The sequence below is a fragment of the Oncorhynchus mykiss genome, chromosome 16, assembly GCF_013265735.2.
Source record: "Oncorhynchus mykiss isolate Arlee chromosome 16, USDA_OmykA_1.1, whole genome shotgun sequence".
Lineage (NCBI taxonomy): Eukaryota > Metazoa > Chordata > Actinopteri > Salmoniformes > Salmonidae > Oncorhynchus > Oncorhynchus mykiss.
In genome coordinates, this window is record NC_048580.1 from 46,422,425 (window position 1) to 46,441,239 (window position 18,815).

General features: G+C 41.7%; 1 protein-coding gene across 2 annotated transcripts; it reads right to left on the reverse strand.

The window, feature by feature from the left end:
* Positions 1–727: 727 nt before the first annotated feature.
* LOC110492750 (tumor protein D54) lies at positions 728–17,390 on the reverse strand. Of its 2 annotated transcripts, XR_005036386.1 has the most exons (10): positions 16,915–17,389; positions 15,277–15,395; positions 14,904–15,052; positions 6,315–6,362; positions 5,598–5,699; positions 2,146–2,172; positions 1,561–1,605; positions 1,397–1,465; positions 1,243–1,292; positions 728–1,125 (listed from the first exon to the last, which is right to left on the reverse strand). XR_005036386.1 is itself a non-coding variant. In XM_036945822.1 (9 exons), the coding sequence occupies exons 1-8, from the start codon at positions 16,940–16,942 to the stop codon at positions 1,265–1,267; spliced, it is 546 nt and encodes a 181-aa protein (XP_036801717.1). In that variant the 5' UTR covers positions 16,943–17,390; the 3' UTR covers positions 728–1,125; positions 1,243–1,264. The 2 variants fall into 2 exon arrangements, 1 of the variants encoding a protein (XP_036801717.1); XM_036945822.1 differs by lacking the exon at positions 1,397–1,465 and having other exon boundaries at positions 16,915–17,390.
* Between the last annotated feature and the right edge of the window lie 1,425 nt (positions 17,391–18,815).

Genomic DNA, 18,815 nt, shown 5'->3' on the forward strand with positions numbered 1-18,815 from the left:
CCGGTCATGCTGGAGGATGTTGCAGGCAGCAGAACGTTCTCCACGGCGTCTCCAGACTGTCACGTCTGTCACATGTGCTCAGTGTGAACCTGCTTTCATCTGTGAAGAGCACAGGGCGCCAGTGGCGAATTTGCCAATCTTAGTGTTCTCTGGCAAATGCCAAACGTCCTGCACGGTGTTGGGCTGTAAGCACAACCCCCACCTGTGGACATCGGACCCTCATACCACCCTCATGGAGTCTGTCTCTGACCGTTTGAGCAGACACATGCACATTTGTGGCCTGCTGGAGGTCATTTTGCAGGGCTCTGGCAGTGCTCTTCCCTGCACAAAGGCGGAGGTAGCGGTCCTGCTGCTGGGTTGTTGCCCTCCTACGGCCTCCTCCACATCTCCTGATGTACTGGCCTGTCTCCCGGTAGCGCCTCCAAGCTCTGGACACTGCGCTGGCAGACACAGCAAACCTTCTTGCCACATCTCGCATTGATGTGCCATCCTGGATGAGCTGCACTACCTGAGCCACTTGTGTGGGTTGTAGACTCCGTCTCATGCTACCACTAGAGTGAAAGCACCGCCAGCATTCAAAAGTGACCAAAACATCAGCCAGGAAGCATAGGAACTGAGAAGTGGTCTGTGGTCCCCACCTGCAGAACCACTCCTTTATTGGGGGTGTCTTGCTAATTGCCTATCATTTCCACCTGTTGTCTATTCCATTTGCACAACAGCATGTGAAATTTATTGTCAATCAGTGTTGCTTCCTAAGTGGACAGTTTGATTTCACAGAAGTGTGATTGACTTGGAGTTACATTGTTTTGTTTAAGTGTTCCCTTTATTTTTTTGAGCAGTGTACATAACTACATATTGGAAATACTACATCATATTTAGAATGAATGAAAGGTTGGAACCAACACTGTCAAAGCCATACCCAAGTTATCAACCTCCTGCATAATGTTTACTCTTTGAAGGGGTAGTGTGGACCATGACATCAGGTTAAAGTAATGAAGGGAGTAGTGAGATTACAGATGGTTGAGAGAAAAATAGATTATGTTGGAAGGAACCACTGTTCTGAGATGGGCTTCTTTCAGACCCAGCGATATCTCCGCCAATCCCTAGAATCCTGGACACCTTGTTCTGTGTGGGAGAGACAGAAGCCAGTAGAGACATGAGGAATTAGTTGTAATATTAAAGATGGTGAAAATAGAGTATTTTCTGTTCTTTATGTTTGTGATTGTTCTCACAGACACTTACCTTCACGCTTCACACCATGTCTTCAAAAGGACTTGAATGTATTGGAATGTCTACAAGAAGGCAGAAAGACACATCTCTTAAACAATGGAATTCACTTTGAGGTATCACTTCAGGTTAAAGTAAGTTTTTCAGCTTTAAATGTAACTTTATTTACTTGCAGCATTAATGTCATTCTAATGTTGTTCACCAGACTCTTCCTCCCCAAGCACTGTTCGCAATTAGCCTGGGGACGAAGTTAATATCATTCAAACATAATTCACCGCCTATGGAGGTACTGCAGAAAGTAGTAGTAGTGCAGTAGTGTGCCCAGTGTTTTACCTCATTGACATAGCAGGGACACTGATGGAGTGGCCCAAGGAGGGGCTGGTGCGTCCGAGAGCAGAAACAGAGACAAAGAGAGATTAGTAAGAGCACCATGTAGTTTAGCAGTACATCATGTAGTAAGTACATCATGTAGTATAGCAATACATCATGTAGTGTAGCATGTAATATAGTAGTAGATCATGTAGTATAGCAGTACAACATGTAGTATAGTAGTACAGCATGTAGTATAAAGTACTAGTATAGCAGTACAACATGTAGTATAAAGTAGTAGTATAGTAGGTCATCATTTAGTATACAGTAGTAGTGCATCATGTATTAAAGGAGTGCATAATGTAGTATACAGTAGTAGTACAGTATGTAGTATAAGAGTGCATCATGTAGTATAGGAGTGCATCATGTAGTATACAGTAGTAGTACAGTATGTAGTATAGTAGTACATCATGTAGTATAGTAGTATATAGCACATGAGCAAGAAAAACAGATAAGATCAGTAGCAGCTTAATATATCACATCGAATATATCACATCGAAATCAAGGTTTTTCACTATCACAAGGCCAGGGAACTCCTACTATCCTTACCGAGGTGGGCTTGGCAAAGGCAGTGCCCTGTCCGGTTAATGGGCAGCGTTCCAGGAAAGAGATCGGGAAAGAGAGATGGTCAGATAAAGTAATCAAGAGGCCACATGGAGGTGTAAATATTGACAGTGCGCTGTATGAGAAGAGTGTGTGTGTGTGTATATATATAAAAAATACTCAAACAATTAATGGCAAGCAAAAATGCATCACAGCGACAGCTATCCTTTACGCAGGCTCAATTTAAAGGCTATGAAGGAACAGTAAAGTAGATAAAGGGATAATGTTGCCAATTAAGACCGACTGGTCTGATTCGATTAAGGCTGTTGAATTTCTCCCTGTGATTGCGTAAACAAATGCACAAGAAGAAACCTTTGTCCTCAACAATGTGTCCTGTGAAGGGCAGTGGTGTAAAGTACTTAAGTAAAAATACTGGAATGTACTCCTTAAGCATTTTTTGGGGTATCTGTACTTAACTATTTATTTTTGACAACTTTACTTCACTACATTCCTAAAGAAACTTAGAACCTTTTTACTGCATGCATACATTTGCCCTGACACACAAAAGTACTTGTTACATTTTGAATGACAGTTGTATTGCTTCTTTAAATCAGAACAACAATTTTCAGCTGTGCTAACACCATTTCAAAAGGGGTTTCTAAAGATCAATTAAACTTATAAGATAAACTTGGATTAGCTAATACAACGTGCCATTGGAACACAGGAGTGATGGTAGCTGATAATTGGCCTCTGTAAGCCTACATAGATATTCCATTTAAAAAAATCAGCCTTTCAGCTACAATAGTCATTTACCACATTAACAATGTCTACACTGTATTTCTAATCAATTTGATGTTATTTTAACAGATCATATTTTTTTTGCTTTTCTTTCAAAAAGCAAAAAAAGGAATACCCAAGTTTAATTTACAATCGACCGACACAGCCATGGCACGTTGGCCAAGAACATTTCGTTTTTTATTCCAGGGTTGTTGCTCTAGCACCTCGGCTGTTTTACACCTAGGCCTATATCATTACGATCAAGAATATAAAAAGGTAGCATAAATAGCTTATATAGAAATATATAATATACCTCTCTCTCGCTTAGAGAAGTGTTCTACCGTTAACTTTAATCAGTTTATCCCCGTGTTAACCAGCCCACCACACTAATAGAGACAACAACCCTGTTGACAATACCTTATCCATTTGCTGGTGTGTAACAGGACAATAATCATCCTTTTACATTTTTTATAATGAGATTTTAAATGTAAAAGGCAAATGACACCAATTATTTTAGGATCATTTAGGCCTATTCCAATAGAGAACCTAGGCAGGTTTTTAATGATATTGTCCTTTATCATTGCCCTATAATAGTTATATTCATATTTATTACGTTTTATCTTAACAGCTATTCATTCCAATTCACATCAGCGAACAATAATGTATTTGAAGTCATAATTTACACGACCTCTACAATTAGGCCATATCATATAAAGTTTTAAAAAAAAAACTTGCTATTTCTAAAGTACAATCTTCAAATTAAATAAGTAAATAAATCATAAGAAAAAAGGTCAGCCTTACCCATCTTTGCCTTCCCCTAAATCAAAACCTGATATTAAGTCCATATAGAAAAGGGATAAATAAGTTCATCATACCCATTCTGCATTACCATAAGTCCAACCGTATTTTAAGTCCACGGTTCCATACTGCATGAATAAAAAAAGTTGTTCATGCAACAAACAAAAAAAGTTATGTGTACTGTTTAACGCGGTGCAAATATCTATCGGGGACTACTTCAACAGGAGGTAGCTATCACTCACAGCCACGTTGTAATCTTAAGAGTCCTTGAACATTTGGTTGTTTACATATAATTTATTGACCACTAGACGAACATTCTGCTTCACTGCTCGGAGCCTTTTGAAAGTGGGGTACAGGGCACGTCGTCTCTCCACTATTTTATGGGGAAATTGTTCATCAATAGAGAATGAGGTGTTCTTCAATTCTCTAACCTGTTGTAACAAAGCAATTTTCCTTTTGAGGTGGGTCAGCATAGCTACGATCGGACGGGGCCTTCCCTCTGCTCTGCCATCGAAAAACGGGGAGCCCTATGAAAATCAATTGTTTCCACCTGTTCGTCCGTCATATTGAGATTACTTTTCCTGAACACCTTGATTTTTCCTCCGTTGACAAATAGTTTGTGTTCATCCTCCTTTTATTCCCATTATAACAATATAATTTTTCATACTTCTGCACTTTAGATCAAGTAATTCGGCTTTCATTGTTTTATTATCATACCGTAGCCTCTCTGTAGTGTCTTCTAGGGAGTCCACGGCAGTTTTCAATATCATATTTTCCACTCGTATTTCATTTTATTACTGTAATCCATTCTTATTTTTAAGGCCTCAAACTCCCCCAGTAACCCAGGCAATATATTTTTTTTTTGAACTGCTCGCTCATGCTTGTAAGCAATGCTCTATCTTCTGGAGACAGTTATAAAATCGTCCCCCTCCCAATGTGACATTTTGAATTTTTGGTTTCGCTTGTAGAACTCGAGGAAAGGTATTCTCTTGTTCACTTCGATGTATGCGTTTCTTTTTCGAGCATATCAAAATACGGATCAATAAATAGTTCCAGATTCTCAATATTATCCAGAATGTTTGTTTTGTAGTTATCAGCCAATCCTCAATTGTTGTGATTAAGTCATGCAACAAACTATGCCTACCACGCTGCCACGTCAGACTTAGTCTTTTACCAAATAGGGCTATCTTCTGTATACCACCCATACTTTGTCACAACATTTTTTGGGTTAATAGATTATTCCATTTGTGCTATTTCATAGTTATTCACTATTATTCTACAATGTAGAAAATTATAAAAATGAAGAAAAACCCTGTAATGAGTAGGGGTGTCCAAACTTTTGACTGGTTCTGTATATATATACTGTTGAGCATGAACAACCCAACAGCGTTGCAGTTCTTGACACACTCAAACCGGTGTACCTGGCACCTACTACCATTCCCTGTTCAAAGGCACTTAAATATTTTGTCTTGCTCATACAGAATCCATGTCTCGATTGTCTCAAGGCTTAAAAATATTTTTGTAACCCCCCCCCCCTCCTTCATCTACACAGATTAAAGTGGAATTAACAGGTGACAGCAATAAGGGATCATATCTTTCACCTTGAATCCCCTGGTCAGTCTGTCATGGAAAGAGCAGGTGTTCCTAATGTTTTGTACACTCAGTGTGTGTGTGTGTGTGTGTGTGTGTGTGTGTGTGTGTGTGTGTGTGTGTGTATGTATATATATATATATATAACTGGATTAAAAAGATGATTGATTTAGTGGATTAAGACAAAGTGACGATATGAAGGGTGGACACTGCTGGTGGACAGATGAGTAATAGTGGTGGTGAAGGAAGATGGAAAGAACAGAAGGGTGTGCAGGAGGATGAGCTGAGGGTACCTCATGTCTCCAAGTCTCCTTGTAATGGCCACACCCACTGTGGACAGGGCAGCACTGGTCATCTGTCCTGCATTAGAGATACTCTCCTGGGTCCTCTTATACCTAGTCACAGAAAGCAAGAGAGAGAGTCGGAGATCTAGAAAAGACAGGAAGTTTATATTTTGACTACCAATCAGTTGGCATGACTACTATAGTATATCAAGGGGGAAAGGGCAAAACTTAACTTATGTCACCGAGGTTTGTTCAAAGTACACCCTACGCAAGGACTTAATTTGCATATTGGCCCATCCACTTTCTTGGATCCTCCTTTTCACAGTGACGAGCTTGCTGTGTTCCACCACAGCATCAGCAGGAGGACACATGCTATGAGCACGGATGGCCTGGTTGAAGCACGATGGGTGAAACCCCAAAATATGAGCCATCAGCACCTTCGTGGTCACCCTGTCCTAGTGCAGATAGCCAGATTCCCCCCACCCCCTCTGTTTTCACCAAGTAAAGTGCTCCCTCCCCGGCCAGGCCAGCCACAGCCTGTTGTTAATGCTGCTGCCAATGTTAAGAAAGGCTATTGGACAGGCTATTAACAGGCCTCTGATCCAGCTGACCTTAAAATCCCATCAGCTGTTCCAACATAGAGCTTAGAACAACATAGAACAAGAACCCTTTTAGCAAAGCCCGTCTTGGTTAAATTCACATATATAATGGATAGTGACCACTCACACGTTAGATTGACTGATGTCTTCCAGAGTAGCTGAGGCTGTCAGATATCTGTAAATACAGAGGTACATTATCATCAGAGCGCCATTTTAGAGAAAGCATTAAGTACTGAAGATGAGCATGCATTTCAGGATTATGTACTGTAGGTATTATGCCAGGCAAAAACAGGGTGCTGACATTGTATGCTTTTCTACAACGTTCTGCCAGAAATAATAATAGATGCAATAGCTGCTTTGGCAGGCTTGGTTCACCTTTGCCCAACTTTTACTCACATTAAGTCAGAGTCAAATCTGCCCTGGTTCATTTGCAAAGGCTCTCCATTAGTTTGAAGTCTATCCACAGTTTTTGAATGCCTTCAAATCTGATAGTGTCTCAGGGGGAGTTGGGAAATGCATATAATACACAATTATACACAAGTACATGTGTGAAATAGGACAAATATACTGAACAGAAAAAGAAATGCAACATGTGAAGTGTTGGTCCCATGTTTCATGAGCTGAAATAAAAGATCCCAGAAATGTTCCATACGCACAAAAAGCTTATTTCTCATAAATGTTGAATGTTCATTTCTCTACCATAAGCCGTCTTAGGGAAGCTGATCTGGGTGCTCGTTATCCTCACCAGGATCTTGACCTGACTGCAGTTCGACTTCAGTGGGCAAATTCTCACCTTCGATGGCCACTGGCACGCTGGAGAAGTGTGCTCTTCACGGATGAATCCCGGTTTTAACTGTACTGGGCAGATGGCAGACAGAGTGTATGGCGTCGTGTGGGCGAACGGTTTCCTGATGCCAACATTGTGAACAGAGTGCCCCATTGTGGCGGTGTGGTTATGGTATGAGCAAGCATAAGCTATGGACAACTAACACAACTGCATTTTATCAATGGCAATTTGAATGAGCAAAGATACCGTGACGAGATCCAGAGGCCCATTGTCGTGCCACCTCATGTTTCAGCACGATAATGCACAGCCCCATGTCGCAAGGATCTGTACACAATTCCTGGGAGCTGAAAATGTCCCAGTTCTTCCATGGCCTGCACACTCACCAGACATGTCACCCATTGAGCCTGTTTGGGATGCTCTGGATCGACATGTGTTCCAGTTCCCACCAATATCCAGCAACTTCGCACAGCCATTGAAGAGGAGTGGGACAACATTTCACAGTCCACAATCAACAGACTTATCAACTCTATGCGAAGAAGCTATGTCCGTTGCACTCCATGAGGCAAATGGTGGTCCCACCAGATACTGACTGGGTTTCTGATCCACGACTCTAATTTGTTTAAAAGGTATATGTGACCAACAGATGCATATCTGTATTCCCAGGCATATGAAATCTATAGATTAGGGCCTAATGAACGTATTTAAATTGACAGATTTCTTTTTTTTTTCAGTGTACAGTATATGTATATGGTATTTGATTAGGATCCCCATTAGCTGTTGCAAAAGCAGCAACTACTCTTCCTGGGGTCCACACAAAACATGAAACATAATGCAGAATGACATAATACAGAACATCAATAGACAAGAACGGCTCAAGGACAGAACTAAATTTTTTTTAAAGGCCCACATAGCCTACATATCAACACATAAACTATCTAGGTCAAATATGGGGAGAGGCGTTGTGCCGCGAGGTGTTGCTTTATCTGTTTTTTGAAACCAGGTTTGCCGTTTATTTGAGCAATATGAGATGGAAGGAAGTTCCATGCAATAAGGGCTCTATATAATACGGTACTCTTTCTTGAATTTGTTCTGGATTTCGGGACTGTGAAAAGACCCCTGGTGGCATGTCTGGTGGGATAAGTGTGTGTTTGTTAGAGCTGTGTGTTAGTTGACTATGCAAACCATTTGGGATTTTCAACACATTAATGTTTCTTATAAAAGAAGAAATGATGCAGTCAGTCTCTCCTCAACTCTTAGCCAAGAGAGACCGGCATGCATAGTGTTTATATCAGCCCTCTGATTACAATCAAGAGCAAAATGTGCCACTCTGTTCTGGGCCAGCTGCAGCTTAACTAGGTATTTCCTTGCAGCACTGGACCATACGACTGGACAATAATCAAGATTAGACAAAACTAAAGCCTGCAGAACTTGCTTTTTGGAGTGTGGTGTCAAAAAAGCAGAGCATCTCTTTATTACGGACAGACCTCTCCCCATCTTTACAACCATTGAATCTATATGTATTGACCGTGACAGTTTACAATCTAAGGTAATTTAGTCTCCTCAACTTGTTCAACAGCCACAAGGAATGATTTGTACCAAATACAATGCTCTTAGTAGTGATTCCATAGACTTCAACTCTTTTGTTGAGTCAGTGTCAGTGTTAGTGGTGGCTGTTTAACAGTCTGATGGCCTTGAGATAGAAGCTGTTTTTCAGTCTCTCGGTCCCAGCTTTGATGCACCTGTACTGACCTCGCCTTCTGGATGATAGCGGGGTGAACAGGCAGTGGCTCGGGTGGTTGATGTCCTTGATGATCTTTATGGCCTTCCTGTGACATCGGGTGGTGTAGGTGTCCTGGAGGGCAGGTAGTTTGCCCCCAGTGATGCGTTGTGCAGACCTCACTACCCTCTGGAGAGCCTTACGGTTGAGGGCGGTGCAGTTGCCATACCAGGCGGTGATACAGCCCGCCAGGATGCTCTCGATTGTGCATCTGTAGAAGTTTGTGAGTGCTTTTGGTGACAAGCCGAATTTCTTCAGCCTCCTGAGGTTGAAGAGGCGCTGCTGCGCCTTCTTCACGATGCTGTCTGTGTGAGTGGACCAATTCAGTTTGTCTGTGATGTGTATGCCGAGGAACTTAAAACTTGCTACCCTCTCCACTACTGTTCCATCGATGTGGATAGGGGGGTGTTCCCTCTGCTGTTTCCTGAAGTCCACAATCATCTCCTTAGTTTTGTTGACGTTGAGTGTGAGGTTATTTTCCTGACACCACACTCCGAGGGCCCTCACCTCCTCCCTGTAGGCCGTCTCATCGTTGTTGGTAATCAAGCCTACCACTGTTGTGTCGTCCGCAAACTTGATGATTGAGTTGGAGGCGTGCGTGGCCACGCAGTCGTGGGTGAACAGGGAGTACAGGAGAGGGCTCAGAACGCACCCTTGTGGGGCCCCAGTGTTGAGGATCAGCGGGGAGGAGATGTTGTTGCCTACCCTCACCACCTGGGGGCGGCCCGTCAGGAAGTCCAGTACCCAGTTGCACAGGGCGGGGTCGAGACCCAGGGTCTCGAGCTTGATGACGAGCTTGGAGGGTACTATGGTGTTGAATGCCGAGCTGTAGTCGATGAACAGCATTCTCACATAGGTATTCCTCTTGTCCAGATGGGTTAGGGCAGTATGCAGTGTGGTTGAGATTGCATCGTCTGTGGACCTATCTGGGCGGTAAGCAAATTGGAGTGGGTCTAGGGTGTCAGGTAGGGTGGAGGTGATATGGTCCTTGACTAGTCTCTCAAAGCACTTCATGATGACGGATGTGAGTGCTACGGGGCGGTAGTCGTTTAGCTCAGTTACCTTAGCTTTCTTGGGAACAGGAACAATGGTGGCCCTCTTGAAGCATGTGAGAACAGCAGACTGGTATAGGGATTGATTGAATATGTCCGTAAACACACCGGCCAGCTGGTCTGCGCATGCTCTGAGGGCGCGGCTGGGGATGCCGTCTGGGCCTGCAGCCTTGCGAGGGTTAACACGTTTAAATGTCTTACTCACCTCGGCTGCAGTGAAGGAGAGACCGCATGTTTTCGTTGCAGGCCGTGTCAGTGGCACTGTATTGTCCTCAAAGCGGGCAAAAAAGTTATTTAGTCTGCCTGGGAGCAAGACATCCTGGTCCGTGACTGGGCTGGATTTCTTCCTGTAGTCCGTGATTGACTGTAGACCCTGCCACATGCCTCTTGTGTCTGAGCCGTTGAATTGAGATTCTACTTTGTCTCTGTACTGGCGCTTAGCTTGTTTGATAGCCTTGCGGAGGGAATAGCTGCACTGTTTGTATTCGGTCATGTTACCAGACACCTTGCCCTGATTAAAAGCAGTGGTTCGCGCTTTCAGTTTCACACGAATGCTGACATCAATCCACGGTTTCTGGTTAGGGAATGTTTTAATCGTTGCTATGGGAACGACATCTTCAACGCAAGTTCTAATGAACTCGCACACCGAATCAGCGTATTCGTCAATGTTGTTATCTGACGCAATACGAAACATCTCCCAGTCCACGTGATGGAAGCAGTCTTGGAGTGTGGAGTCAGCTTGGTCGGACCAGCGTTGGACAGACCTCAGCGTGGGAGCCTCTTGTTTTAGTTTCTGTCTGTAGGCAGGGATCAACAAAATGGAGTCGTGGTCAGCTTTTCCGAAAGGGGGGCGGGGCAGGGCCTTATATGCGTCGCGGAAGTTAGAGTAACAATAATCCAAGGTCTTTCCTCCCCTGGTTGCGCAATCGATATGCTGATAAAATTTGGGGAGTCTTGTTTTCAGATTAGCCTTGTTAAAATCCCCAGCTACAATGAATGCAGCCTCCGGATAAATAGTTTCCAGTTTGCAAAGAGTTAAATAAAGTTCGTTCAGAGCCATCGATGTGTCTGCTTGGGGGGGGATATATACGGCTGTGATTATAATCGAAGAGAATTCTCTTGGTAGATAATGCGGTCTACATTTGATTGTGAGGAATTCTAAATCAGGTGAACAGAAGGATTTGAGTTCCTGTATGTTTCTTTTATCACACCATGTCACGTTGGCCATGAGGCATACGCCCCCGCCCCTCTTCTTCCCAGAAAGATGTTTGTTTCTGTCAGCGCGATGTGTGGAGAAACCCGTTGGCTGCACCGCTTCGGATAGCGTCTCTCCAGTGAGCCATGTTTCAGTGAAGCAAAGGACGTTACAGTCTCTGATGTCCCTCTGGAATGCTACCCTTGCTCGGATTTCATCAACCTTTTTGTCAAGAGACTGGACATTGGCAAGAAGAATGCTAGGGAGTGGTGCGCGCTGTGCCCGTCTCCGGAGTCTGACCAGAAGACCGCCTCGTTTCCCTCTCTTTCGGAGTCGTTTTTTTGGGTCGCTGCATAGGATCCACTCCGTTGTCCTGTTTGTAAGGCAGAACACAGGATCCGCGTCGCGAAAAACATATTCTTGGTCGTACTGATGGTGAGTTGATGCTGATCTTATATTCAGTAGTTCTTTTCGACTGTATGTAATGAAACCTAAGATGACCTGGGGTACTAATGTAAGAAATAACACGTAAAAAAACAAAAAACTGCATAGTTTCCTAGGAACGCGAAGCGAGGCGGCCATCTCTGTCGGCGCCGGAAGTACAGAACAAAGTTCTGCAGTATTAGTAAAAATGTGATCGATACATGTGGACGATCTTGTTCCTGTAGTGTTTGTAAACACCCTGGTAGGTTGATTAATAACCTGAACCAGATTACAGACACTGGTCACAGTAAGAAGCTTCCTCTTGAGCGGACAACTTGATGAAAACCAGTCAATATTCAGGTGCCCAAGAAAGTAGACCTCTCTGTTTATATCACATACAGTATCAAGCATTTCACACATTATTTAGATACTGACTGTTAGCACTTGGTAGCCTATAGCAACACCCCAAAAGAAAAGGCTTTCGATGTGCCAAGTGAACCTGCAACAAAAACACTTCAATAACACTTGACATAAGATCTTCTCTAAGCATTACAGGGATATGGCTCTGAATATATACAGCAACACCTCCCCCATAAGCATTTCTGTCTCTTCTATACATGTTATATCCTTGTATTGCTACTGATGTATCATCAAATAAATTATCTAAGTGAGTCTCAGAAATGGCTAATATATGAATGTTATCTGATGTTAGCAAGTTATGGATTTCATGAACCTTATTTCTAAGGCTACATACAGTGCCTTGCGAAAGTATTCGGCCCCCTTGAACTTTGCGACCTTTTGCCACATTTCAGGCTTCAAACATAAAGATATAAAACTGTATTTGTTTGTGAAGAATCAACAACAAGTGGGACACAATCATGAAGTGGAACGACATTTATTGGATATTTCAAACTTTTTTAACAAATCAAAAACTGAAAAATTGGGCGTGCAAAATTATTCAGCCCCTTTACTTTCAGTGCAGCAAACTCTCTCCAGAAGTTCAGTGAGGATCTCTGAATGATCCAATGTTGATCTAAATGACTAATGATGATAAATACAATCCACCTGTGTGTAATCAAGTCTCCGTATAAATGCACCTGCACTGTGATAGTCTCAGAGGTCCGTTAAAAGCGCAGAGAGCATCATGAAGAACAAGGAACACACCAGGCAGGTCCGAGATACTGTTGTGAAGAAGTTTAAAGCCGGATTTGGATACAAAAGATTTCCCAAGCTTTAAACATCCCAAGGAGCACTGTGCAAGCGATAATATTGAAATGGAAGGAGTATCAGACCACTGCAAATCTACCAAGACCTGGCCGTCCCTCTAAACTTTCAGCTCATACAAGGAGAAGACTGATCAGAGATGCAGCCAAGAGGCCCATGATCACTCTGGATGAACTGCAGAGATCTACAGCTGAGGTGGGAGACTCTGTCCATAGGACAACAATCAGTCGTATATTGCACAAATCTGGCCTTTATGGAAGAGTGGCAAGAAGAAAGCCATTTCTTAAAGATATCCATAAAAAGTGTTATTTAAAGTTTGCCACAAGCCACCTGGGAGACACACCAAACATGTGGAAGAAGGTGCTCTGGTCAGATGAAACCAAAATTGAACTTTTTGGCAACAATGCAAAACGTTATGTTTGGTGTAAAAGCTACACAGCTCATCACCCTGAACACACCATCCCCACTGTCAAACATGGTGGTGGCAGCATCATGGTTTGGGCCTGCTTTTCTTCAGCAGGGACAGGGAAGATGGTTAAAATTGATGGGAAGATGGATGGAGACAAATACAGGACCATTCTGGAAGAAAACCTGATGGAGTCTGCAAAAGACCTGAGACTGGGACGGAGATTTGTCTTCCAACAAGACAATGATCCAAAACATAAAGCAAAATCTACAATGGAATGGTTCAAAAATAAACATATCCAGGTGTTAGAATGGCCAAGTCAAAGTCCAGACCTGAATCCAATCGAGAATCTGTGGAAAGAACTGAAAACTGCTGTTCACAAATGCTCTCCATCCAACCTCACTGAGCTCGAGCTGTTTTGCAAGGAGGAATGGGAAAAAATGTCAGTCTCTCGATGTGCAAAACTGATAGAGACATACCCCAAGCGACTTACAGCTGTAATCGCAGCAAAAGGTGGCGCTACAAAGTATTAACTTAAGGGGGCTGAATAATTTTGCACGCCCAATTTTTCAGTTTTTGATTTGTTTAAAAAGTTTGAAATATCCAATAAATGTCGTTCCACTTCATGATTGTGTCCCACTTGTTGTTGATTCTTCACAAAAAAATACAGTTTTATATCTTTATGTTTGAATCCTGAAATGTGGCAAAAGGTCGCAAAGTTCAAGGGGGCCGAATACTTTCGCAAGGCACTGTATATTAATATGGGCTATTTTCATCCCTTTCCTGGGTAGCTTATCAGAGATAGACATAATACTGAAAAGAGCAAACAAAGCAAGAGAACAAAATATACATTCAGCAGTCCATTAATCAATTGGTGTGTGTGTGTGTTGTGGGGTTGAAGCTACGAAACCATAGGCTTGACTCTCTCATCCCTTCCAGGCTTCTGGGAGGGAGGTTGGACAATGAGCCTGTCATAGCGGATGTAAGCAATGTCCCCACGCGCTCTGGCAGCTTTCATGGCTGGGATCAGTTATCTCAGTTACCTATTTCCTAAGATATACGTTCCTCTCAAGTTCTTCACTCTTTCCAGAACATCTACCTTGTCCTTGAACCTCAGGAACTTGACCACTATCGGCCCGGGCCTATCACCTGTGCCGGGTTTTCCAGTCCCGTGGGCGTGCTCCACCTCAATCTTCCTGTGGTCCATATTCAATTTCTCAGAGATCATTTCCCTCACTTTGTCCTCAGACTCAGTCCAGGTCTCATGTGGAGATTCTGCAATTCTGTCCACAACCATGTTATTCTGCCTTGAACTGATGTCCTCTCTCAATGACTTACAGATTGCTGTCATCAACTCATAGAGCTGACCATGGGAGAACTGCAAAATGTTCTTCAGGTCCTGGACCTCTCTGGTCAGGTCGTCCATTATTTTATTAGTAGAATCTACAAGTATTTGGACAAAACACTTGAAGCTATTTTCTTGTTGTTGTAACAACTACTTGTAGGTCTCCATTTGTTTGTTTAAAAGATCATTCACGTGTGATAGAGAGACACCAATGTCCTCAACGGTACTCCTGCCAGCTTTGGTCTTTGCCAGTACCCACCAAATTATTATTATTATTATTATTACTACTATTCTGATACTAATTCTGATGTATTATTGTCAAGTTTGTTATGTAATTCAGTGACAGTCACTCAATCAGCCCATGTCAGCTAACTTTGTTTAGATGGGTAATTTAGTCTTTATAATGCCTCGGGTTACTTTAATACATTTCTGATGTTGTATAGGCGGTTGAAGAAGCAGGAGTGTTGTGTGACATCATGAGGGCATCTCACAGGTGGAAGTACTTACGCATTGGAGGTCTGGACTTCCTGCCAACCTTTGGACAGGTTTTGTTTAATCTCACTGAAGGGGCCAGTACCCAGCTGCCTCCTGATGTCCATTGCATATTTCTCTTTGGCCAAGAGTACCTGCCGCAAAGTCTGTATTTCATCCTCCGTCTGAGCAGAAAAAAATGACAGAAAAGTTTACAACGTTCAGACTAAAAATAATAAATTGTGGATTTTCTATGACTTGTCTTTTTCCATTAATTTGGGTGCAAATCAAAATCTGAACAAATTATTTTGCTAAGAGACAGATTCAACATAAATGAATATGACAATGTTTGACAACATGAAGAATGGGACAAAAGGGCAAAGTTGGACAGACACAGAGAGTATAATACCTTTGCCAGCTCCATCTTTAAATCAAACTCATCCTCCTCTGATAGACCGTTAGTCGGACTTCCAATTCCTGATATTCCAATGGAAATGTTCCTTGGTGTAACATTTTCCCCACTGTAACCTTTGAAATGATAGATGTTACTGTCTACAATGCATACCCATATCAATGCTCGAACTGTGACTTCATAAATGTTCAGTTGTTGACATAAATTACTGCTCTACTGGCAGTTCATCTTAATTTAGTCAACTAGTCTCAACTAAAGAGATGCTCTGCTTTTTTGACACCACAATCCAAAAGCAAGTTCTGCAGGCTCTAGTTTTGTCTAATCTTGATTATTGTCCAGTCGTGTGGTCCAGTGCTGAAAGAAAGACTTAGTTAAGCTGCAGCTGGCCCAGAACAGAGTGGCACATTTTGCTCTTGATTGTAATCAGAGGGCTGAAATAAATAGTATGCATACCAGTCTCTCTTGGCTAAGAGTTGAGGAGAGACTGACTGCATCACTTCTTCTTTTTATAAGAAACAATGTGTTGAAAATACCAAATTGTTTGCATAGTCAACTTACACACAGCTCTGACACACACTTATCCCACCAGACATGCCACCAGGGGTCTTTTCACAGTCCCGAAATCCAGAACAAATTCAAGAAAGCGTACCGTATTACATAGAGCCCTTATTGCATGGAACTTCCTTCCATCTTATATTGCTCAAATAAACAGCAAACCTGGTTTCAAAAAACAGATAAAGCAACACCTCGAGGCACACCTCTCCACTATTTGACCTAGATAGTTTGTGTGTATGCATTGATTATGTGTTTCTGTCCTTGTCTATTGATGTTCTGTATTATGTCATTCTGTATCATATTTTTTTATTTGTGTACTTTTGCATTAGCTAATGGGGACCCTAATAAAATACCAAAATACCAATACCAACTTACTGCTGAGAGTTAGAATAGTAAAATGCACAAGGTGCAATTTCGAAATTTGGTTGTGCGTCAGCAGTCTTTCTCTTGTAATATCAGTCACTCAATTAGCCCATGTCAGCTCAGTTTTTTAAAGATGGGTAAGATAGTCTAGCGGCCAGCAATCTAAACTTGTAGTAATCACGGGTATAGACCGGAGGGCAGCCATTGATTTTGTTAGTCACACTCAGTCAGATATCATATTAAACATACAATGCAAAACATTTCTCTAGACCCTATGGCAAAATCTGTCGAATTGCAGGAAATTAGCTCTAGAACTGCTAATGTTTCTCTCCGCACCATGGCAAATTGTTTAGAACTGCAGCAAACCTGTTTTAAAACAGCAACATTTTCTCTACAATGTGGCAAAATGTGTAGAATTGAACTCTAAACGTATATATATATATATATATATATATATATATATATGTTTTTTTATTTTTATCTCCGCTGTCAAGAGGACTCCCATTCGTTGTTCTCCATTTCGCCCAGTGCGCAGTCCATGGTGCTGAATTCCATGCCTACCTGTAGCGCTAGCAATAGCATTGCGTGTGGCTAATCACGCATAGCATGAAAGGCTATCTAGGCAAGTATTCTTTATCTCACCGTGTAATACAGAGTAGGATGTCATTCATTCATTCATTCATTGAACAATTCAACAATCTAGCCATAGTAACTTACCTTGCCTATTCATGATCAGCAGAGGCATGAACAACTCCGTTTCACCCAGCACTTCTTTTCCGTGTTCGTGCTATCGTTAGCTTTTGCTAAATGGTGTCCAATCCCTACTGTTCAATAATGGATGTCTCAAATGCTTCTCTATACTCACATTCAGTATCACGCTATGGTTTACATGCCAAAGCTATATACAGGAAATCAAGAACATAATGTAGTCTTATTTGGAATATTAACGTTATGTTGCGTTGTTTATTCAACACCTAAGTATTTTAAGAATGTGAGTTAATCCCGCACGTGAGTGTGTGAGATGATGGTGGCGTACCCCTGTCGAGTAAACAAATTCGATGTATTTGTATACATATTGTCCATATTGTTCATCGATGTTATTTTATCAAGTATAGGCTATCCTAATTCATTCAGAACGAACTTTGCTGCTGCTGCGGGAAACACAAACAGCCACCTGTGCAGGCTGTGCTGGATCTTTCAGCGTTGGTAAAATATCCACCAAGTGGTAAAATGAGTGAGAGCTGAAGAGAGGATTCCACAGCACGGGCTCTGTCTCCATCTACCTCATATTCTAGAGAAGGCCTACAGTATTTCATAGGCCTATTGAATGTAGAATATTATGGTTTTCAGTCTACTGTAATAGCACGACACGTAATGATACTTGAATATCGTAATTGCAGCATAGCATGAGAATTGAAATGATAAACAAAACAAAGGTAAATGTTCAAGAACATTTATTTTACCAACAGCAAATCAGATCAATGACCCACTTTGTTTTCTTTCAGACACACAAGTATTACCATGCTACAACATAAAGGTCAAGATTTATACTACATATTTAAGTGTATGTACAAGAGACCTTAACCATTAAACCATGCGTTGCAAAATTTAATGGCCACATCAAAACAACATACCATTTATAACTATAGCCGCTCATCATCAAAACCATGATAAAATAAGATACCTTAAATAAAATTGCATCAAATTACTATATCACTATCATTACACTATATGTCCTCTGTATCAAGAAAATGTTACGTCACCATTTCCTGATCATTTATCCAGTAGTCTTTAGTTTTTTTTTTAACACATTGCATTCAACTCATTTAACAATTAGCATTTTCCAACATGTCAATGAAGAAGCGATAATAGGTAGGTATATCTATGGAATTTTTTTCTCAGGAGGGCACAGCAAACATTGTAAAAGGATCACACAGGTCAAATAACCATACCATCAAAAGCAGAGGGCAGGCAAGAGGAGCTCAGAAACCCATCATTGTAAACCATTGAAACACGTAATTGGCATTAATGAAAGAAACAAACAATGAAGATAATGGCTGTTTATGGCAAGTTATGTATTAGTTACACTGGACGTATATTCCGCTCTATATATTTCTATTAAAAACATTAGTATATTCTGGTTCTAGGATAAGAGCTGCCTGTAGTAGTGCTAGCCAGCTCATGAAATGACTTAGAAAGTACCAATATCGACACTCACAATTCAATGATGGTAAACACAAATTAACAGCATTGGACAATTACAAAACTCTTTAGAATTCCCTTCAACACAACTATAAAAACACGATGATGATAATATTCTTCAAATGCTCACAATATTTTCCTAAACATGATCTTTTTCGTCACATCTAAACATAGATGAATAGTGCTCGGAATAAAATGGACATCACACTCTAAATATGGATCAGGTCAAGGTTCTTGGCTTAGACCGTGTGGGGTACCACTTGGAACCACAAGAACAGAAAGCACTGGTAAAACGTATTAAATAACTGGATATCGAGAACATCTGTTCAAATGTGAAGAGAAGAAGTGTTGCTCAGAGACGCGTCCAAGCAATCCAACGGGACTGTGGGTGGCACAGTGGCAAGTAAGCTACACAA

Bases quoted from the DNA above. Each gene is read 5' to 3' on its own strand.
- LOC110492750 (XM_036945822.1), bottom strand. From the start codon at position 16,942: ATGCCTCTGCTGATCATGAATAGGCAAG. The intron at 15,053-15,276 runs GTATTATACTCT...TTTTCTGCTCAG, and splicing joins TAAAGATGGAGCTGGCAAAG to ACGGAGGATGAAATACAGAC. The intron at 6,363-14,903 runs GTAAGTACTTCC...CTGTATTTACAG, and splicing joins GAAGTCCAGACCTCCAATGC to ATATCTGACAGCCTCAGCTA.